General features: G+C 32.3%; 1 protein-coding gene across 1 annotated transcript in view; it reads left to right on the plus strand.

Moving 5' to 3' along the window:
• LOC145241562 (BTB/POZ domain-containing protein KCTD20-like) overlaps positions 1–15,241 on the plus strand; it is a 47,024-nt gene extending 31,783 nt beyond the window's left edge. Inside the window, exons 6-10 of the mRNA XM_080104633.1 lie at positions 2,280–2,377; positions 4,848–4,947; positions 5,120–5,230; positions 8,585–8,638; positions 14,102–15,241. Coding sequence (XP_079960759.1) covers positions 2,280–2,377; positions 4,848–4,947; positions 5,120–5,230; positions 8,585–8,638; positions 14,102–14,547 — 809 coding nt within the window. The 3' untranslated portion in view covers positions 14,548–15,241. The remainder of the gene's footprint in view (positions 1–2,279; positions 2,378–4,847; positions 4,948–5,119; positions 5,231–8,584; positions 8,639–14,101) is intronic.
• The last annotated feature ends 9,673 nt before the right edge of the window (positions 15,242–24,914 follow it).

The following is a 24,914-nucleotide window of genomic DNA, read 5'->3' on the forward strand; positions in this document are numbered from 1 at the left end:
GTATTCGTTTTGAACTGAAGATCTCTGAAAAAAATTTTCACTTAATTTGATCGAGTAGGGTTTTTTTTTTTTTTTTTTTTTTTTTTTTTTTCAGCAGAAAAACACGTTTTTATGACAGCACATTGAAGGTGGACATCTTTGAATTTTTTAAATTTTTGTTTGGATTTTAGAACATGCTACGGGGAGATAACTCAATTTAAAGTGCCGGCACTCCCTCCCCAACTTTAATACTAGCTTTTCTTCCTAAAAATCAAACCTTTTGCTCGGTATCATAACAAATTGTTTTTTCACTGTAAAAAAAAAAAAAAAAAAACTATTTGATGAAATTAAGTGAAATTTCTTTTCAGAGAACTTCATTCCATAACGAATACATACAATTTAAACTTTTTTCGATATTTTCATTTTTTAATGTCTTCATTAAACTGTACAAGTATCCAATTTTGGAAGGCCAAACTGCTTTAAAAAAAAATGAAATAAAGCCAATCTGGCAACTCTTGACAAGAATATGAAAGTGACCTCCTTTTGATGTAGATTTGTTTTCAAATATATGATCATTGTTGTAATGCTGTGAGAAAGACACTTGATAATTTCGACGTGCTGCGGCTCTTTACCAAAGAAAGAAGTCAGTGAAAGGTTCTTTATTTATTTTTTTTTGTCCTGTTTCCTTTGAATGTTCTCTTTTTTTTATGTATCTGCTAAGAGGTGCTGGAATGAAGGAGTAAAGATAATCTCTTACAATGTGATTTTATTATTCGTATTGAACTATGTAGCACAATATTACTTTCTGAGTATTTATTTGTACTTAATGTATATCATTTGGGTCAGTTCTTTTTGGCCAGAAATTTGGCTGTTAAGGGGTCAAAGTTCAACGATTTGATCTTTGAGAACTCTTCCAAACTCCTCCACTAATTTTGGGTCTAAACACTTGAAATTTTAGATATAAGTTCCTTTGACATGGATTTAACTTAACTTGATTTAAGCCCAAAACAACAAATGTTAAGGGGTCATAATAGGGGTCAAAGTTTTAAAAAATTTGACTTCTACAGTCTCTACCAAATTACTCAGACAATTTCTGGACTAAACATTTGAAATTTTACATAAAGGGTATTCAGAGATAGGGCAAGCTTTTTAATCGGTTTGGGTCGAAACTTTGAGCTACCAATATATAAATGTATGCATGTTTGCATGTCTGCCTAAAACTTTCTACAGAGGCGACGGATTTTCACAAGATCAGTATCGTTTTGAAGCTCGGACCTTCATAACGACAAATACTGTAAAATTGGCTAAAAACATTAATTTCTTCACCCTCAACTGTGCACTTTTCTACAGGAAGGGGTCGCTTTTTTCACCAATATTTTCGAAAGTCATCCCCTCTTTTCGATTTTCTAGCCTTAATTTAAACCTATGTCACTTTCGGTTTTGCGGTGGTTGTAACAGCAAAGACGTCACGTTTTTTTTCCCCGTTCTTTCACAGTATGGGTTCGAGCCTCCTTCCGCCCTTTTTTTTTTTTTTTTTGCTCAACTCACACCTCCAAACACCCATGCTAGTAGACACTATTTTTAAAGATATAGAAATTTTAATAAACTCATATTTACTGAGTGTTATTGGTTTTTCTGGTCAAAAAACTTATATTTTGTGTTATCCAAAAAAATATCAACTTTATCAAAACACTTGCTGATTAAATGTTTTTCAATTTATTTATTGCAAACTATTATCCTCATCTTTTTTAGTTGTTTCAATAATGAATTTCAATTGAATAATATATATACCATTTGATACGAACCCGACCATGGAAGATCACATAATAAATGAACATGAATTTATAAGACTAAAAAAATTTAACCTTGATCACCCTTCGGGGTCCGTGGCACAGTGGATAGAAACGTTGAATCTCTATGGTTCCAGGTGAGAATTGTGTGAAGATGGCGGTTTCAATCCTACCCAAAGCCGGCCAGAGGCTTACTTGGCCAAAACCTGGTGAGACAACAACAACTATGGAAGGCAGTAATTGCCGAGAATGCAGTTAGGAGATTCGGAGTTCCTATCCCGTCGGGGTTACCACCTGACGAAGACCAGAAGAATAGTTGGCCGAAACGTCGTGAAACAACTAAAACGATGAGGATAACAGTCCACAATAAATAAATTAATAAATAATACTCATCTCAATAATGAATTCCAATTAAAATGTTTTTCATTCCGTGGAATTTCTGTGGATCTTGCTATCTATTTTAATCATGTTGATAACGTTTTTGACGTTTCATTCTTTCCACCTTTTTAGGTGGTTTACTTCATGAGTTATCAAACGAAGGTGCTCGACAACAATTTGATGAGTTTTTAGAAACTCTGATTCTGCCGCAAATGGTGGCCTGTGCAAAGGTTAGTTTTAAAATACAAGTTTTTGTTTAAAATTTTTTTTTTTTTACCAAGTATACAAGATGCCTTAAATAAGTTTAAAGACTTTTTTTGTACAGGCATTTAAAACTGTCGTAGACTCTTGAAAATTCAGTATGTTATTGCTATACATCTTATGAAATGACTGACCGATTTTTATGATTTCAGGTTCAAATGAACAGCTACAGCAGGAATTCAAATACACCCTACTAAAGCCTGATTGTTACAGCTGGTAAATTTCAAAAACGCAATATGGACATAAAGAGGACACAATTTACAAGAACGATATGCAATAAAATTCTGTTTTTAAACTTGAAAAAATGGCATAGAAACGTATGGAATGCTTCAGACTGCTTTTGGACCATCTTGCATGAATCTAGCATCAGTTTTTGAGTGGCATAGGAGATTCAAGGAAGGCAGGGAGTCTGAAAGTTGATGACGGGTGTGGGAGGAGTAAGGAAGGCAGAACAACAGAGTTGATTGGCCAAATAAAGAATTTCATGAATAAGGACCGTCGTGTGTTTGTAGAGATAATAAGAGCACAGTTTCACGTCGGTGTAGGGGCTGTAAACACAATTATTTGCAAAGAAGATGTGGAAGATTTGCACAAAATTTGTCCCACGGGTGCAATCCACAACTCCATCCTTGTCCCAAACTATTTGACCAAGACGGTTCCTCATCCTTCCTATAGTCCAGATCTTGTTCCGTGACTTTTGGTTATTCTTTCAACTCAAGGAAAACCTTCGAGGCTGTCGTTTTGAGACAACCGAGAAGATGAAAAAGGTTGTGACGAGCTTCATTAACACGTTCATGCAAGAGGACTTCCATGGGGTCTTCCAGAAGTTGTTGGAGCGGTACAAGTGCATTGCAGCTGGAGGAGATTACTTAGAAGGGGACTAGAGTTTCATGTGTGTACTATCAATAAGTGTCCATATGAAAAATGTCTGGAAACTTATTGAAGGTATCTTGTATTTTCAGATCTTGTATCAAAAAACATAGGTACTCCTATATGGAAGGAACAAAATTAAAAAACGAAAGATTAAATTTAAAGTAAAACAAATTGTTACATTGTGTGTGTGTGTATATGAATATGTTCCATTAACAACGTACATGTTGAATAGTGGGGTTTATATTTTATCTGTATATTTATGTACGTGTAAATGCGTGTATGTATATATGTCGTATCATTTAGTTGATCGTCTAGTGTGTATATTTTAACATTTCTGCAACAGTTCTAACAGGAAACGATTGACGTGGACATATCGAAACAGCTGTAGACCAACAGTTATTTTTAACAGCTGTAAATAACACAACACATAACTGGGTTATATACGAACATCTAATTTCATGATTCCAGACGGCATCTTCAGAGATTACATCTTTACATCTTAGCTGCCTGAGAAAACGCTGCTCCCTGTGTCATGGAGAGACCAACACCCCCTTGAATGGTCTGTTCTCTCTGATGTTCAACTGATTAGAATCTCCCCAAATCTACATCTCATCACATGTCTCAGACCAACAGATGATGTAACTTCAATCTAGTTATCTGTTTACGCAAACCAAAAATCATCAATCCAGTGACCCCGCCGTCGCTCGAATCAATAATAAATGTTTTGGCCCTGCCTACCACAGTTAACAGATACTATGCTATGATCACAGCCAAAGGGTCACATTACAAAATAGTATTTATGCAATTGTCATGTCGCAAATAGTAACGTATCCAAAAATCATAGAAAACGATAAAGTAGAAAAATAATGAAAAACAATTTTCGATTAAGTTTATATGGGGAACAAAATTTGTCCGCCATTTTGAATTCCATTTGTCACATGACGTAAGCAACATAACTTAATTATCTCCCCTGCCAACTTATCTCTTTATTTTAGTAAACGTAATATAGTGAATTCTCTTCATTTCATAAATTATTTTTGTACCTTATCGTTTTTCAAAATCTTTTGATATGTGACTATTTGCATCCAGACAATTATGTGGATACCGTTTGTTTTACTTGAAATCCAATATTTAAATTCATTCGTTCAATATAGAAGCACCCAAAAATAAAATCCTGTATGATGTACATATCTGTGATAAAACAAAAATATCATATTCAAAAAGTTACATTATTTTTAAATGATTAATAGGAATTTGTAGGCATTACAACATGCTTCTCGTAAGTATGAAGTATTGCTGAAACATCTCGCTTTGTTTCTTGGGATTATTTTCAAAATGGCAGGCGAGACTGTCCTTCCTGAGTTATTCATAAAATTGGATTTTCTTTAAAAAAGAAAAAAAAAAAAATGGATCAATTCACTTGATTTTTGGAATGTGATTTTTGGAATGTGATTTTTGGAATGTGATTTTTGTGTAATAATGGATACATATATCATGTATTTTTTATTTTTTTTTTTTATAACTTTCAGACTGTTATCTGTAATTTTCTATTTGATTTAATTTCAGCGAGGTGATCGAGAATGTCATATTGTAGTCCTGACAGACGAAGATGTTGTCGATTGGGATGAAGAATATCCACCGCAAATGGGAGAAGAATATTCACAAAGTAAGGTGGACTCATAGACGGCTTTAAACATTTATATATTTTTAATGTTTTTTTTTTTCTCATAAATTACATAAAACATTCCAAACTATAAAATTTTTATTTTTTTAAAATTAATGTCATCATTAATTTTAAAAAAACCCTAACCCTAACCCTAACTCTCTCTCTGTTCCAGTTGTACACAGTACTCCGTTGTATCGGTTTTTCCGATATATCGAAAATCGAGATGTTGCCAAGCAGGTGCTCAAAGAAAGAGGCCTGAAGAAAATTCGCTTAGGAATTGAAGGTATTTTTAAAAGAAAATTTTTTTTTTATTTTTATTTTTTTTTTTTTTGTACCTTCTTTTTTTATTTATAAAATAGCTGCACATACCCGGCATTGCTCAGTCAAAACATATTGCCAGGCGGAGGAATTAGTTGCATACTATTTAAGATAAACTGAATATCCTAACTTGTTACAAAAACTGACCATGTTGGATTTAGTGAAGTATAAAACACATCCCATCTTGGTTTCTAAAAATCAAACGCAAAGTAACTTTTAAATAGACTTCGTGGTGGGGGTATCCTTTTCTCTTCCCTGCAACCTCTCTCCCACAGAAGAGACGTTGTGAGCCTGTCTCTGTTTTATCGTTATTTCCATGGCAGGTGCTCGTCTGAGCTCCATTCTCTGCCCCCCCCCCCCTCCGCCAATCTTTCACAAAAAACACCCGACTAGCTGAAACCGCTGTCAATAATTTTCCCCACTCTTTATCCGTGCCTAAATCAAAACGTAGATTCCATGAACAAAGCTTCTTTCTCAGAACTGCACGGCTGTGGAACTCTCTGCCGCTTGCCTGTTTCCTCCCCGAATTCAACTTGGATGTCTTCAAGTCCAACACAAACAAATTCCTAATGAACCGCCCCCTTAAGTAATGACACTTTATCAAATCTACGATACTATCCCACTGACTAGTGTACACACAATAACCCTTATCCCCGAGTGGCTTCTGGGCCTTGATAAGTGGTGACCCCCATGTAAAAAAAAAAAAAAAAAAAAAAAAAAAAAAATCTTAAGATTACTTCTGATTTTAAACACAACTTTTGTCAGCTATTAATAATTGAATATAAATGAAAAATAATTTTAAAATGATTTTTCTAAATATAACAAAGCGATTTCATTAGAACAAACAATAAAATCAAACTAAATAGATTTTCTTTCATATAATATGTAAATGAGGTTAATTATTGAATGTAAATGTCTTTTGAATAAATTGTGTGTATGGAAATCGTGCTAAAATTCATGCAAGTTCATTTTCAGTATGAAAATTAATTTGTAAAACCGTGTACCTTTTGTATATATTGTGAACAGACAGGAATACACATTTATTCTAATAGATAGCAGGGTTAGCCAGCTTTGATGTATAACAAAAATAATACCAATGCATTGTTGAGTAAACCCACTAGTATATAAATTGGTTAGTTGAAATGAAAGTTCAGTCAATTTTCTTTTTGTACATTTCTAAATAGCACGGCTAGCCAGCTTTATTATATTATAAAAAAAGTATTAAACTTTTTTGTGCATTAAAAACTGGCAAAAGTTATGGCCCATTGACTTAGAGTGCTTTATGCTAAATCGATGGTTGAATTATGCTCATTTTTCATTATTGTTAATTCTTAATTATGCATCGAATACCATAAAACCTAGTTTGCTGCACCTCATCATAAGAAAGGCCCAGATCGGCTAAGTAATTTCCGAGAAAACTTCTGCAGCAAATTAGGTATTGTTGTGACTATTCCCTATTAATCTCTTACTGTTCATGGAACAGATACCATAATACTTAGTTTGCTGCACTTTATCATTAAAAAGGTTCATACAAAATTTATATAACAGACGACAGGCTGGATACTTTCTGAACAAAATGCCCTGTTTATGAAAGAAAGGTTGTGCAATCACTAACAGCATTTCCCCTAGTCCACTTTTGTTCAAGTGCACTAAAAAATCTATATACAGTATAATCATGTTGGTACACTGTTTCTGTTATTTCACTAAAGTTAAGCAATGTTGGGCCTGGTCAATGTTGGGCAATGGGTGACCATTTCGGAATACCAGGTGCTGTATGTACTTTCCACTTATCTCCAAATTAATTCCAGTCACCTTGGAACTCTCTTTGCTACTGGAATGAAGCGGTGTTTATTCAGGAGAGGTGTGGTTGGAGATTAGGCAATCCTTACTTCACAATTACATGCAGTTACTATTGCAGGTATCCATTTTCTCTCTGAGGCCATAAATGTTGTTCTGTTTTTTTGTTTTTTATGTCTGACAATAATTGCTGTTAACAACAAAAAAATAAAACAGATTAATGAACCAAGTATGAACATTATCAAATTTTCTCAAACAGATTTATAGGTTGGATGATAACTTAGAAGCTGTTGGATGTAAAATAGTGATGTTAGTTTTTGCTAGGCACTTTATTATCCTGACTGTAATAGCCAACCTCACTTCATTGGTAGATAACTCTCTTTGAATCTAAGGGAAGTAACTCTATTTTAAGCAAAATTCCTGTTCGATATATCTTAATAAGGTTTCGATTCTTTTTCTTTCTTTTTATTTTATTTATTTATTTTTTTTTTAATTCAGAAAAAGCAATTTTTATTATTAAAAGAAAATCTTTTTCTGTTGAATCACTAGAGTTTTACATTGTATTTATCATTTGGCTGATTTTTTTTTTTTTTTTTTTTAAATTTAAAAAATTTTTTTTTTGTGTTTGTGCACGTCCATAACTTCCCTACCCCCATAAAAAAAAATACTAATGAAGAAAAATCTTTATGGTGTACGTACCTGTGATGAAAAGAAAATATTGTAAACCAAAAATCATGTACTATGATTAAGTAGTTTTATTTAAAAAAAAAAAACAAAAAAAAAAAAAATATATATATATATATATATATATATATATTTTTTTTTTTTACATGGAGGCCACCACTTATCAAGGCCCGGAGGCCATTCGGGGATAAGGGTTATTGCATGTACAGTAATCAATGGAACAATACCGTAGTAATCGTTAGTAATGGAGATCTGTTAAAGTGTCTTACTTAAGGGGGTGGTTTATCAGGAACTTGTTTAATATATTATTTTCTTTCCCCAACTTTACAACATGGCAAGAAAGAAGAAAAAAAAATGTACAAAATACTGAGGATGGAGTTTGAATCCGAAATATATTAAAATTATAAATTTCAAACAAGTAAAATATTTGTTTATTTTCATAATATTGCATTGTGATTTGGCTTTCAAACGTACCTGATGTGTATTTTATTTAAAAAAAAAAAAAAAAAAAAAAATATTTTATATTTACATTAGCATGGAACTACAGCTGTATTGTTATATTTCGGAAATTTTTCCTTCGTCAGACATGTTTGACTTTCAAATGTGCATACTTGAGCAATTTTGAATGTTTACAATAGCCCTAATATGCATGTTGCATCTTAATTCATTTCAGTTTGTGTCAATCAGTTAAACTTCTGCATTGTATTGCCTTCTATAAATGTCCTTATATATACACACACACTAATTATGTTGGCCTGCATAGTTTCGAGAATTTCCTTACCCCTTCCGTCATTTATATCTATTCATTGAGTTGAATTCTGCTTTTTTTGTATTTCAGGTTATCCCACTTACAAAGAAAAAGTAAAAAAACGGGCCCGTGGTAGACCTGAAGGTGAGGTTTCAACATTTTTTTTCGTCCCTTGATAAGAGGGTTTGAACCTAGTAATTCACTCCTTTTCGTCCCTTTGTTTGCACTTTTCTCCACTCTTTGTCGATATTATTACAACGAAAAGTCTCCATTCAAAGAATCCTTATATATTTCTTTGATCCCCTTATATATATATCTTTTTTCTTTTCTTTTTTAAAAAATTTCTACAAAACCGTGGATAGACATGTTACGTGTGTTTTCCAGTTTTCTAGAAAATACAGTGCAAGGGAGAAAACTCTAAAAAGGGCAGAGGGATTATCTACCTTGGGATCGGTGTATATTTTGTGGAAGGGTTAAAAAACAAAAGAAAGACACCTTTTATTTTTCTTTTTTCTTACTTTCCCATCTAAATTTGTATTTAATGGATTCCAAACGTGGTTAAATTCAATACTTTACTGATATTTATAATTTTTATTATTCTTATATAAATGAAAGCACTCTCAGTGCTAAAAAAAAGCATGAAAATCAAAATAATATATATATATATATAGTGCAAAACTTTGTTGAAAATTCAAAGACTCACATTTTCTTTTTTATAACCTTCGTTTATTTCCTAGATTTTTTCCATTACAGCTGTTTCATTGATGAGTTGGCAATTTTACGATTTATGTTTCCATAAAAATATCCAGTGCTCACCAACTTCTTCAGATGTTTATCCATTAGATTTTTACAACAAAAGGTATATTTTTAACATGCTGGGCATCGTATTCAGGTAAAAGGATTTCCAAAGCCCTGCTTCCTCACTATCTATCTATATCTAATATATATATATGTCTTCCTTGGATTGACATCTATGAAACCAATCGATACTACCATTTATTTATTTATTTTTATATATATATATATATATATATATATATATAATTATACTAATGTAAAAAAAAATTTGAATTTTGTATTCAAATATAGATATTAATAACAGAGTTCATTTAGATAGCTCAATAGTGCAATACTAGAGCTATAAATACTTACAAATGATATATTATTTCATTGGGAACACATACTAATTTTGATGCTCATCTCAAAATAAGGTTCAGTTTTATTTACTATACAAGCATACAATCGTTTCAGTCATTTACTGATATTTTGATATATAGTTCTCTACATTTGATTTTTTTTTTTTATTCTTATATCAGTAGGGCATTCATCAGTGCTAAATATACCTTAAAAGCCAAAATTATAAAAGTTACATCAGCCTACAGATGGTCCCTTGACCAACAGTCTGATACATTCACAATTGATTTTTTTTTTTTTTTTTTTTTTTTTTTTTATTTGAAAAATATTTTTTACAGCCTGCCATTGTATGCTACCTGTTATATATATATATATATATGATTTGTATGTAATATACTGGGTTCGTGTAATTCAGTAAATTTTCATATACCAATGAGTTTTAAGCCAAAAAGAGTTGACTTAAGGAGTAAGCTGCAAAATTATCATATTTCATAATTGAGCATTCATATAATCTATATAAATAAAGAAATAAAAATTAAAAAATTCTTTTTATAAAAAAATTAATTTATGGGAAATGAAACAGCAAGAGCTAATTTAGGAACTCAGCGAATGGGATATATTAAAAAAATTTTTTGAATTGCTTAGGGTTTCTTGTGAAAACTTCTCATGACTCTGTTCTTAAATAAGGATATGAAAATTAGGCGATATATTAATATTTAAATGGGCTTTCCCCGTAGCTACCACTAAGGTAAATGTTACTCGCATGCTTTTCTCGTTAAGGGAACTTTTCATTTTTCTTTTTTTCTTCCTCTTTAAAAATGCTCTATTGTCAAAAGTATTTTTATTCATAAAGTCTGAAGAAATGCTGGTTTTTGAAAATTTTCAAACAATATAATGTTTGAAATTGTTCAACTGGACATGGAAACAATTGTGACGTAAAAACGTAAAACACATTGTTTGAAGTCTTAATTTTGCCTTCACAGTATATAATATATATATATATATATATATATATATATATATATATATATCTTTATATCTCCATCCATTATTCAAAATCATCAATATAAATAGTTTAAGTTTTACAGTACTACTATTTCAATAAATGCACTAACCTTAGATATTATTTACTTATATACAGGTGTAACATTCGTTTTTATACGTGCATATTTCTCAGTCATGTGGTATTATATATATATATATATATATATATATATATATATTAATGTTGGAACGATTAATCGGAAGATTTGGGGGTCTCGGAATCGGAAAATTGACTCCTATTTTCCCCGTGTCAAAACGATTCTTTTTAATTGTCTTTTTTTTTTATTTGATATTGTTTAAAGTAAAATCTTCCATTACTGCTAATAAGGATAAAATGATATTTATTGATTTTAAATTACCAGTAAAGCTAAAATCGATAGATCACGCTCCACAAATGTATTTTGAAGTTTAGGAAACTATTTGCATATTTAACATGTATTTTTATGAAAATGGGAGAAAATAACAATCTTATAGTTAAATAGAGATTTCTAAAGAATTGGAATCGGGTATTTAGTACGGAATCAGTAATTGTATCGGAATTGGGAAAAATATTGGAATTATTAATATATATAGATGCATGCACTAGCTGGCAGCCCGGCATTGCCCAGTCGTACAATACGCTTAACCATGATATTTTAATTTATGCAGATTGCGTATGTATTATTATAGAATCAATCCTCTATTGATTATTATAAATTATGAGGAATAATTTGACAGGTGAATTAATTCGCAAAAAAAAAAAATAAATAAAAATATTGTTCATCAAATTCTATCTGTTTACAATATCACATGAACTGATTTTTGGGCTTCATAATGAATGCCCTGGAAAAGTCACTTCTGATTAATGTTTAGTTTTAAAATATGTAAGTGAAGAAATGATTTGCTGCAATTTTAAATGGTATCTCTTCTTTTATCATAAATTGAACACATTAATGGGAAAAATATAAAATGTGTGAGGTATACCCGGGCTTGAACATGGCATCATTTGATTTGTAGTCGAATGCTCTACCACTTAGCTATATCTCCAGATTATAATAAATCTTTTTTTTTTTTTTTTTAAATAAAGAAATGATTTGCTGGAATTTTATCTCTCTTGCCAGTGTAACGCAAAATATTCCCCTGTAAAAATTATTCTGTATTTATAAGAGAAAGCTATTTTTAAGATCGGATTTTTTGATTTTCAATACTTATCAGATGAATTAATGGACGAAACATATCTAAGAATACTGCCAAACATAAATTAACTTTGTGTGAAATTTGCAGAAGATGGGCTCAGCCATTTCGGAACCTATGAGGAAGGAACTCCCACACACTGACTTTTTTATATATATATATATATATATATATATATATCTCACTTTTGAATAACACCGAATGTAGTGCCATAATTAATTGCTGAGGGTTTATTTTTTTGTAGTTTAAACATAAACCATAAAAAAGAAAACCAAAATACACTTCTAAAGTATATTTTTCCTTAGCTCTAATTGTATGTTTAAGAAGCACAAATTAGATAAAAGGGATAAATAAGGGGTGAGACAGAAAAAACCCTGTCGAGACGTCTTTCAGCCAACCCTTTTCAAGATTAACGTTGGCAACAAGGGAGAAAACATTGTTTGAAAACTTGGTCAAAAGAGCATAAATTAATAGCGAGAGTAAAAAAAAAAAAGAAAAGGAAATTGTATAGGGAATAGAAAATTATTATTAATTTATGGTCTTTGTACCACGTTTTTAAACAATGTTTTCTCCCCCGTTGCTAACGATAATTTTGAAAAGGGTTGGCTGAAAGACATCTCGATAGGGTTTTTTTTTTTTTTCTGCCCAACCCTTTATCCCTTTTATCTAATTTGTGCTTAGGACAAATATACTTTAGAAGTGAATTTTGGCCTATTTTTTTGAAAGTTTCTTTTTAATGGTTTATGTTTAAACTATGGAAAGAAAAAGAAACAAACAAACAAAAAAACTAAACCCTCAGCAATTAATTATGGCACTACGTTTGGTGTTATTCAAAAGTTTTGTAAAATTATGTACCCATAAAAATCTTTATACATACATATATATATATATATTTATATATGCACACACATACAGAGGTGTCACCACTTATCAAGGCCCAAAGGCCACTCGAGTATGTGGGTTATTGAGTATATGGTGATCACTTTGTAAGGGTGGAAATTGTGTAGAATTTGCTAATTTTAGGGACTTGGTTTAGGTGCATGTAAAGAATGGAGAAATTGTTGATTGTGGTTGTAGCTGGGTGTTTTTTGTGAAAGTTAAGCAAAAGGGGGACCATAGATTCAAGTTCAGTTGAGCCATTGCCATGAAAATAACGATAGAGCAGAGACAGGCTCACAACGTCTCTTCTGTGGGAAAGAGGTTACAGGGAAGAGAAAAGGGCATCACCTACGAGGTTTTGAACCATATCAAGGCAGGATAGGATGTCCCGAGCAGCTCGTGTGACCACATTATCGATATACATTATATAACTTATCAAAATCATAAGTACAAATGCTTTAAGTGTTTTTAAGAGTACAATTATTTCAATAAATGCACTAACCTTTTGCTCATTTTTCCAGTTTTTTATTTTTATACTAGCGGGGGTACCCAGCGTTGCCCGAGTGTTTGTTTCCGGGATGGGGGGGGGGGAGTTTTAAAAAATGTTATGGTAGGTAAGTAGGAAGGATCAAACCTGGAGTCATGAGTAAAAGTAGGAAAATAAAGTGTGAAAAAAAACAAAAAAAAAAAACATCTGCAACGTTAACAGTTCGGCCACCAAGAAAAGTCCATTCCAGTTGTTTAGGAAGAAAAAAAAAAGCAAAAAAAAAACCGACTACGGTAGGTCGGCGCGAACGTGAAAATATAATGTGAATTGTCCAGCACGCTAACCACTACGCCACAGAGCACTGCAGCTTAGTTTAGTGATTTTAAATAACTTCACATGAAAGAACTACGAAGCCAAACCGGTGTTCTCTTCTCAACTGTTCCTTGTGAATGATCCCCAAACGGTGTTAAGTGGTGGCAGGGGGAGGAGGAATTTATAAGAGAGAAAATATTTTACCACTTCCATTGATCCTAACCGATTTTGGCCGTGACTTCTCAGCAGAAAAAGTATAGAAATCTAAGATTATCGAGGAATTTGAGAACTAATAAGCCTATAACACACCTCAGATATTGTTCTGCCGTTTGTGCATATTATATTTGCATGAAATATCTTGATTTTTAATCCTATTAATGTCAAAATCAGACGGAAAAAATGAGTTCATTTTATTTATATAGAGATATGGCATAACATTTGTTTATTTTTATATGGCATAACATTTGTTGTTTATTTTCCATATTTTTCTGTCATGTGCTGTTAGGAAAATCCCCAACATTTTAACATTTTCTTTCTTTTCACGTTAATTTTTATCAACTTATTTCTTTTCTTGACAGTGATCTACAATTACGTCCAACGTCCATTCCTGCGCATGTCCTGGGAGAAGGAGGAAGCGAAGAGTCGTCATGTTGATTTCCAGTGCGTCAAAAGCAAGTCCATCACGAATCTAGCTGCGGCGGCTTCAGATTCTCCGAATCCTGACCAATCCAACTCCGCCGCAGGTGTTGCATCCGCCGGTGCTGGCAGTGGTGGGGGAGGAGGTGCCGGCGGTACCGTCAGTGTTGCTGTTATTGGTGGCGGTGATGGAGGGGCGGGGGGTGTTGGTGGTGGCAACGCTGGAGCTGGTGTTGGTGGTGGCATGGGTGGTATCGTAGTTGCCAGGGACGTCATCATTCGGCATCAGTGTGGGCAGGATGGTAGCATTAATGTGATCCCTCCACAACCCTCGCCGTCAGAACCATATCCAGGGGTGCAGCTGCCCCCTGAAGGCGATGGAGACTAATTGGCTTTTTTTTTTGGGGGGGGGGGCACTATTGGTGGTCATACCCCCCCCCTACATCCCCCATACCCCGTTTTTTCCTCTTTTTTTATACCTCGACTCCCAACCTTCCTTCCTTCCTTCCCCATCCCTCTCCACTCCCTCTATCCTTTTAACATCCACTCTCCTCCTTAATCCTTGTTTGTTTTCAATAGTTTATTTCTTTTCTTACATATTCGCTTTTCCTTCTCATTGCATACATATCTCAACCTTAGATATTTTCTCTTTGTCTTGGGCGTTAATCCTGAGCTATGGCAGTGTTTTTCTCATCTTGACATTATCACAGGCTTGTTGGTTTGGATAAAAGCCTCCTGCTATTTTATTTTATTTATTTTTTTTGTATAAAGATATTTGTGCAGGATGTCTGCCCATCTCCTTATTGGCCTTCCACTCGGTCGCTTCCCAGCAACTTCTAATGCAAAAGCAAGTTTTGCAATGGTATCGCTGTTGGCACTCAGCACTAGTCCAAACCATCTTATCTGCCATTCTCTCGTTTTGCCCTCAGTCGGTGCGATACCAGATATCCTCGTTTCATATATTTGCTTATCTAATATTTTGATATGGACTCTGAAGTGTACATGCAATAAGCTTTTGGTGCTCATCCTCTCCCTTTTCGCACTTGTAGCCCCTTTTTCATTACTTTTTTTACCCAAACAAATATATGTACATATCTATTTAAAAACTGTTACAGCCGTACCATGGTTTTATTGACATGGATTGATTCTTTTACCATTTAATAGGCCGTTAAGAATCCATACAAATCATTGACTCGTAAGATGAAAACAAATTAAAGAATCTTAGAAAAATTCTTTTTGTTTCCATTTGGTGAGTTTCTGATGATTTGAATGGATTTTTAACAGCCTTTTAAATAGTAAAAGGTCTATCCATGTCATTGAGATCATGGTACAACTCTTAAATATCTAACAGCTTTTAAATAAATCTGTATTTTAAATAAATAATCTCGCATTTGTGATCGAGCTCTATACTAATTTATTTTCAACATTTCCTAATACCATATATATATATATATATATATATATATATATATAATCATCCATAGACACTGTTTTGCTGTATTACAACTTTTCAGTGCGGCTAAACTTGCACTCGCGTGTATGTATATATATAATAACAAAGGCTCTATATTCCAAGATGTTGTCCATCTTGCCGTTTATTTCTTTCAGCATGTTAAAATGTTCAGTTCTTGATAGCTCCTGTTTCGTAGTGCAGAACCATTCATATAATTATGTACATATCACAAAACACAATTGCAACTACTCTTCTGATTTTCTCTCGGATCTATGTAATCATGCCAATATTCCCTTTTCTTTTCTTTTAAAGTTGACGAGTTCCTTTTCTTCTGATGAGTTAAGGGCAGAAAATATAAAAAAAAAATTAACATAATTATATGATTGATTCTGCACTACAAAACAAGTGCTGTCAAGAATTGAACATCTTAACATGCTTAAAGAAATAAACATTAAGATGGACAACATCATCTTGGAATATAGACTTTTTTTTTTGTCAGCATATTTGTATAAGCTCTGTAGTTACATCGAGCTTCATAAATTAAAGGATTGGTAAAAAGGGTGAAATAAAATGAATAAGCATATTTTCCCCATAAACGTGTGTGTGTGTGTGTATATATATATATATATATATATATATATATATATATATATATATATGTGTGTGTGTGTATATGATTTTCAGAATGTGAGAGATTGTATATAATAAATTCCACAGCCAAATAACGTCGCAGCCCACAAGAGCCATGACAGTTAAAGAACCGGAAGTCCAAGACTCGAGTTTCGCCCTCGTTTGGGCTCATCAGTTAGACACATCCGAACTCAGGATTCGAAACCCGAGCCTCTTGCATGCAAGGCAAGCACTCTACCAACTGAGCAACTCGTCCTTTCGAGTTAAAAACTCCTACTTGTGAGACATCGGCTTGGGGTTATTAGCTGGTTGGATGACCGCGTCCCTTGTTGAGATGAAGTAGGTTCAGTTTACAGTCGGATTTCGGCGCGGTTTGCTTGATCTGTGTTGGTTAATAGAAATTCTTGTGTGCAGGACGATTTGCTCAGTTGGTAGAGTGCTTGCCTCGCATGCAAGAGGCTCGGGTTTCGAATCCTGAGTTCGGATGTGTCTTACTGATGAGCCCAAACGAGGGCGAAACTCGAGTCTTGGACTTCCAGTTCTGTAACTGTCATGGCTCTTGTGGGCTGCGACGTTATTTGGCTGTGGAATTTATTCTATATATTTTCCTTTTTATCAGTTGTTCCATATCAGATTAATTATTCGTGTCGTCGGGGTTGGGGAAGAAAAAAAAATTTGACCACCATGTTCATTTCAGCTTTTATTCCTTCGACAATAACAAAAAAGAAAAAAAAAAATCTGTAACATAGAAACAGTCTACTTGGTGATGGCTTCCAGTTTCGAAATCAGAAATAGCGTTTACCAAAAAAATGTTACGCATTATATTTGGACGAGATGGCAGTGGAAGTTAATTTGTTTTTTTATTTATTTTAATTATTAATTCATATAAAATGAAACTTGTTTTATAATTGAAATATATAAAAATTAAAAAAAAAAAAAAAAAAATTTTTTTGCTATTAATCAAATCAAACTTTCTTTTACTAATTGGAATATTTTGTAAGTTTGAATATATACTTTTTTAATAGTTTATTTTGAAAATATTTTGTAAGTTTGAATATATACTTTTTTAATAGTTTATTTTGAAAATATTTTGTAAGTTTGAATATATACTTTTTTAATAGTTTATTTTGAAAATATTTTGTAAGTTTGAATATATACTTTTTTAATAGTTTATTTTGAAAATATTTTGTAAGTTTGAATATATACTTTTTTAATAGTTTATTTTGAAAATATTTTGTAAGTTTGAATATATACTTTTTTAATAGTTTATTTTGAAAATATTTTGTAAGTTTGAATATATACTTTTTTAATAGTTTATTTTGAAAATATTTTGTAAGTTTGAATATATACTTTTTTAATAGTTTATTTTGAAAATATTTTGTAAGTTTGAATATATACTTTTTTAATAGTTTATTTTGAAAATATTTTGTAAGTTTGAATATATACTTTTTTAATAGTTTATTTTGAAAATATTTTGTAAGTTTGAATATATACTTTTTTAATAGTTTATTTTGAAAATATTTTGTAAGTTTGAATATATACTTTTTTAATAGTTTATTTTGAAAATATTTTGTAAGTTTGAATATATACTTTTTTAATAGTTTATTTTGAAAATATTTTGTAAGTTGTCCGTTTACTATTTTTATTATTGGGAATATTTAAAGATATTGTCAAAATCTAAGTGGTCAAAAATTATTTATTTTCTTTTACAAACACTGCTTGTTAATATATCATTTGAAAACCAAAGGTCATCATCAAGTAGACTGTTTCTGTTTTAACAAAAAACTTGCCTGACTGCATTCAAAATAGCCCACCCTCCCTCCTCAAACACTGCAGGCTTTTGCAGCGCGCACAACACCTTGAAGGATGAACACGTTTGTGTGTGCGCATATATATATATATATATATATATATATATATGCATCCTAAGGGTTTTCTGTTTTTTTTATTCAATTTGTCTCTTACCTCTTATTTACAATTAATCATTCAAATCTTGGAAAAATATTTTTGTCATTTTTTTTTTTTTAATTTTTTATTTTATTAATAAAGAGGATGATAATTGATTAAAAAAAATCTTTTTAATTTGATTAAAAAATTTAAATAAAATTTATTTAAAAAGACAAAAAAAAAAATGCTTACCACCATGTGGCAAGACCTATAATGCCAATATCTTGCAATATAAAAAAAAAAAAAACTTTTCCAAGAACGGCCATTTTTTTTTTTTTTTTTTTTTTTTTTTTTAAATTTTTGTGCCTGTTTACTTTCTTGATCCTTACACATTTCAGGTGAAAACATTCCATACATTACAAGCCATGGCAAAATTAGTATAAATTCCAAAAACTTTGAAAAATGATCGAGTAGATGTGCTAGAAGTATTTTAGATATAAAATTACACCCAATTACGGTCCCAGATCGTTTAATGATGGCAAACCCTTAATTTAACCCTGCGTTAGGCCCATAGGGTGTTTTTTGTCTGGCCAATTTTGCTTGAATGCTTATAATTCCTAGTTGGTAACTTTCTTTTCTTCCTTCCTAGTACTCTCCTGATTCGGTGAGGGTATAGTACACGTGCAATGGCGCAGTTTTATCTCAGTTTTTCTTGGAGGTGAATCAGATTGAAAGGTAATGTTTATGTGATGAACTCTGATTCGTTTTTCTTGTTTCAATTTATGGAAACATTTTTATGTTCATCATAGATTTTAAAAAATAACACAGACTGGTGTTATTCTGTGGGTATTTTTTAATGTAATCTTAAATCTAAGATTTAAAAAATTTTCTTAATTTTATCATTTATTTTATTGCATTATTTGATATTATTTTATAATTTATTTTATTGCATTATTTGATATTATTTTATAATTTATTTTATTGCATTATTTGATATTATTTTATAATTTATTTTATTGCATTATTTGATATTATTTTATAATTTATTTTATTGCATTATTTGATATTATTTTATAATTTATTTTATTGCATTATTTGATATTATTTTATAATTTATTTTATTGCATTATTTGGTATTAAAATCAACAAGATACAAGTGATTCAGACTATTCGCCAGGAACTGTAGATATTTCCTAAACAAGCAGGATAACTATATTTAAAAAAATAATGACACTATAAACAGTCCATGGAACTAACCATGTTTGGAACACCCAAGTGACTAACTCAGGGTTAAGTCTCGCATTCTCTCCCGTTTCATTCTGAATTGGTCTTCTAACTCTTCCACATTAAAACATAAAACATAAAGCTTGATAATTCGATAAATTCTATTTTTACTTGTAATTATTTTTTTGCTGGATCATTTTTCGTAATTTTTGGAATTTATACTAATTAAGTAGGTACATAATGTTTTCACCTGAAATGCGTTGGTTTAAAAGATGACCAATGTAAACAAGGACCTCATTTTTTTTTTTTTTTTTTGTGAAATAAAGCAAAAGGCATTGCTAATGTTTTTAGATTTTGTTCTTATTATAGCTTCAGCCTTTTTTTTTTTCTTTCATTTAAAATATTTACTTGTTTCTTGTCATTAAATTTTATTTACAAAATAAAAAAAAAAAAAAAAAAATTTATGTCTATGCACTCCTTCTTTTCTAGTTCATTTCAATCAAGGCCATGCCTATAATAGGCCTGGCAGAGAGATGCAGCTAAGCTCCATAACTTAGGCTGAAAATTTGATGACTTAATAATTTAAGTAGCATTTACTGAGAAAGTTCTTAGTAAGCAACTTGTTGAAGTGTCGGGATGCATTGAAAAGAAATCCATAAAGTGCTCGATCGTAAATACAAATTATTTAGATAAAAACTGTTACATGTTTCAGAGACATACCATAGATTCATTGTAGGCTTATAAAAATCCAAACAAATCATCAGCGACTTGGGAGGAGGAAGAGTGAAAAACAAATCAGAGAACGGCGTTCAAAACTAAATTGCTGCATTTGGATGTTCCGTTTGACCGGTTTCTTATGGGTGATTTTATTTTGAACGCCATTCTTTTATTTTTTTCATTTCATGAGTTGCTGATGATTTGTCTGAATTTTTAAAAGCTTTTTAATGGGCAGATCCACTGCAATGAAACTATGGTCTGAAATATGTAACATAGATTTTTATATAAATAATTTGCAAGAAATTTATATTTCAAATCAAATCCAAATTATTGGTAAAGATAGCAAAATTCAACAAACCCAGAATAGTTAAGTGTGGACATCTATAAACAGTATGAACGTTTGATGACTGTCCAAGACGACTTTAAACCTGGATATGAAAGGCATTGACTGCGTAACTCTAACTCCTGATACGGCTAGTGAGTTACGTAAGGTACCACCATGGCCTGTGCAGTACGTAAAGATTGAAAAAAAAAAAAAAATGAATAAGGACACTTCTGTATTGATTATCCTGACTCGTCAACATGTTCTACAAGCATTTCATTTTCTTCAGAAGTGACCATCTAGCTGAACCCTTCTCTCTCGATATTGAGAATGGAGAGGTGTCCATAAAAGTATTTGATGGTTGGTAAAAAAATCGCAAAGTGCAACAAGTCTAGTTAGAAGATGTGCGTCTATATACCATCTTAGTGTTTGTCCGAGGTGAGTTCAAACCTGCATTTGAAAGACATTGATATTCTCGTGATACACTTGATTCGTTCCGTCTGCATTTGTGGAATGAATCTGTCATAGACAACAACAATAACGAGGCTCTTCCAGCACCGAAACAAGACTTCCTAGCAGGCTCTGAACTTCCCCAGAAAGAGTGGGTAACCCTCAACCAACCCAGAGCGAAGGTTGTCAAAATACTGGACAACCTGTGCAAGTGAGACTATCACACACATTCTCACAGATTGTCTTTTAAGTGAGGCATGCTCTGATGTGGATGTTGGGGGGGATGTCAAAGGTACAGAAAACTGACACAAATCGATTAGGTTTTGTTCAGAGCAAGTTGAAGACACGTCTTTGACAATCCGTCTGGTAGAGGTTGGATAATTTTTGCGGAGCTGATGATCTTGCATCTGTCATGCTGAGGTAGGATTCTGTGCAATTCTAGGAGGTCCATCTTTCCTGGCTTTCTTGGAGAACTGGGTTTGCTTATTGCCTGACACGTCCTTAACTGCCAGAGCTGCTTAGGGTTTTCTTGTTGTTGTTGTTTTTTTTATTCATAGAAAGTTCAAGATACAACCTCTGCAATCAGTCTGGGATGTTCTAGAGAAAAAAATGAATAAAAGCTTTGTTCAGGTTTGGTTTTAGATGCACAGAAAGGAAAGTTCTTTGCAAAGGTGATAGTTAGATGAGTTCAAAGTGTTTTACCTTTTGTTTCATGGAAGATAAAAAAAACAAACTTGTTTTATTATCATATGCATCCACAGGGCTGCATTGGAGCTGCATAACTGCCAGGCCTTTTATAGTTATGACCTTGATTTCAATGCAATTTGGTATTAAAGGCAGAAAAAAAGATTTTCAAGTGACTTTGGTCACGTCAAAAAGATCCAGTAAAGGCATGAAATATACTGACAAGTTTTGACGAACGTTCAGAATGATTGAATTTTATAGACGATAGTATATTGTTTTGAAATATGTCGGATGAAAGAAATCAACTTTGAAACGGATGCATGCATTGAATTCTATTTAATGATTATGAAAAATTGGGTTCTTTAATTTTTCTGTTTTGCATTATAGAAAAAATTAGCTGCTTGTTTAAATTGGTTAAAAAAAAAAAAATCACCAATGTATTTCAGGTGAAACCATTACATACTTACATGCCATGTCGAAATTAGTATAAATTCCAAAAATTACACAAAATAATCCAAGGTTAGATGTTCTGGATCTGGTTTTTAGAAAGAAAAGAAAATCCACAATAACAGTCTGACATTTTGTATTTTGAAATATCAAATTGATGGATTGCAGTTACCTCCCCTGGAAATTTGGAAACTCTTCCACAATAAAACTATAAATCGATAACCTCGATAAAAATTAAATTTTTACTTGCGATTATTTTTCTGCAAGAAATTCAAAAAATTTTTTTTTATTTTCATTTATATTAATTCCAGCATGACGTGTGGCCACATAATGTTTTCACCTGAAATGCGTTTTAAAGTCACCAATCTACACAAGCATAAAAAATAATTTTAATTCATTTAGATTTTTTTTTTTTTTTTTTTTTTTTCTTGTTTCACTAGTAAATAGGATAAAACCTAATTTTAATTTAAAATTTTAGTTTAGAAAACTCAAAATATCACTATTACTGACGTAGATTATTTTAAAAGGAAATTTGATTTGCGTTACCTACTGATTGGTGACCTCTTTAGCATAAAAAATATTTAAAAGGTGCTATTAAGCGTTTTTATGTCCTAAATATCAATTCCGAGCAAAGTAGTCCTCTTTGTTTAATCAGTAATGCGTTCCCCCTCTCCCAGAATTCCTCCTACATAAACGAAAATTAAAGATCTGTATGATATACCAAATTTCAAGATTTCTATAGGTCAAAAATTCATTGAGTATATAGGTTGAGAAGTGTCCTCGCACACATTCTCACTTTTGTCGATATATAGATTAAAATAGATCACAAATAAGGAGATGAGTGAAAATTTAATTTTCGAACAATATTTCCATTAAAATAATTTGTGTCGATAATAGTAATTATTACCAACATTTTTTTTTTTTTTTTTTTTTTAATCGAAATATGAAAACAGCTAAGAGGAATGAAAAAATATTTTTGTCATTTTTGTATCTTTTTTAAAACTCTTCCACAACATTTCTCCTACAACTTACCAACATTTTGAGGAGAAATCTAATATATATATATATATATATATATATTATATCCTCAATTTTCTGTCAGCTATTGATTATTCACCATTTTAATATACTAAAAGAAAATGGAGTCGTTTTTAACGAAAAAAAATAAAATAAAAATAAGATGATTGCCTGTTTTTTTTATTTTTGATAATTTTTTTAAAACTTGTCTTATTTTTTTTTGTCATACAATGTATATGCTTACAATAAAGCATTTTTGTCATACAATGTATATGCTTACAATAAAGCATCTGTCAATATTTAATTAATTGTTCAGTCTTGTCTATAACGCGTTTCACTCTCAATATTTATTGCTTGTTTAAACCCTGTGTATCATCTTTATTGCAGGTCAATATTTTTTTAAATTGCTATGAAACGCAGAGACGTGAAATTTGGAAGAGTATAACCAGGTGCCTTGTTTCCGTGATTTTTGTGGAATTTGAACAAATATTTTGAAAATTATAAGCTATTTTTTTCTATTTTCTGGTAATTTTAAGTGTTTGTCACTTTATTGCGGGTCAATAATTTTTAAATTTTGAAATTGCTATGCAATGCAGAAGTGAAATTTGGTATAACATTGGAAGAGCATAACAAGGTGCCTTATTTTTGTGGAATTTGAACAAATATTTTTAAAATTATGCTAATTTTTCTATTTTCTGGTAATTGTAAGTGTGTATCACTTTATTGCAGGTCTCCCAAAACGCCTAGAAAGGGTTCGATTGACAGCTAGTGAAAAAGAATCTGTTGTTGCAGGCCTTGCAGAAGGTTTATCTCTCATAGATCTACCCAAGGAGCTGGGACGAGATCGAAGAACATTATCTTCATTCGTTAAAAATCCAAACATCAAACCAAAGAGGGGCAAAAACAGTTTCTGTTTGTGATGTTAGAAAAATTTGTCAACTTATCAAGCAGACGGGCAGCAACAGTGCTACTATATTTGACAAGGCTGGAATATGTTCCTTGTCTAGAAATACACGTTGCAATTTCTTAAACGAAATTGCAAGAAGCATTAAGCCCATAGTAAGAACTGTTTTAAACCAAACTCATAAGGAAAAACGTTTGGCTTGGGATCAGAAATACATGCAAACTGGCTTTGAAAATGTTTTTTTCATTCAGGCCAGAGCAACCCTTGATGGACCAGATGGTATTTATTTGCTCCCCCACCGAGCAAATTAGGCACAAGGCCGATTTTTAATGTGAGGAGTGAAGGGAGGGGGAAGGGAAAAAGGGGACCAGCTCCCGAGAGGTGGAAAATGGGAGCTGGTTAAAGGTCAGGCATGTGGGGTTGCCCCCACATCTGGTCATAGCTAGTCATAGCTTGCAGCATCTGAAGAACAGATGGTATTTATTTGCTCCCCCACTGAGCAAATTAGGCACAAGGCCGATTTTTAAAGTGAGGAGTGAAGGGGAAATGGGGACCAACTCCCCGGGGAGTAGGGGAGCTGGATGGTGACAATTGGTATGAAGGGTTGCCCCTACATTGACCAAGGTCTTATATGTGGAGTTGCCCCCACATATGGTCTTTGCTTGCAGTATCTGCCGGAACAGATACTACACTTTGATCTTTGCCCAAAGGCCAAGATGGTGTGACCCTTGATGGACCAGATGGTATTTATTTGCTCCCCCACCGAGCAAATTAGGCACAAGGCCAATTTTTAATGTGAGGAGTGAAGGGAGGGGGAAGGGAAAGGGGGGACCAGCTCCCGAGAGGTGGGAAATGGGAGCTGGTTAAAGGTCAGGCATGTGGGGTTGCCCCCACATCTGGTCTTTGCTAGTCATAGCTAGTCATAGCTTGCAGTATCTGTCAGAACAGATACTACACTTTGATCTTTGCCCAAAGGCCAAGATGGTGTGACCCTTGATGGACCAGATGGGTGGGCCAAAG

This window comes from Euprymna scolopes, chromosome 20 (genome assembly GCF_053919585.1).
Source record: "Euprymna scolopes isolate OS-2025 chromosome 20, ASM5391958v1, whole genome shotgun sequence".
Lineage (NCBI taxonomy): Eukaryota > Metazoa > Mollusca > Cephalopoda > Sepiida > Sepiolidae > Euprymna > Euprymna scolopes.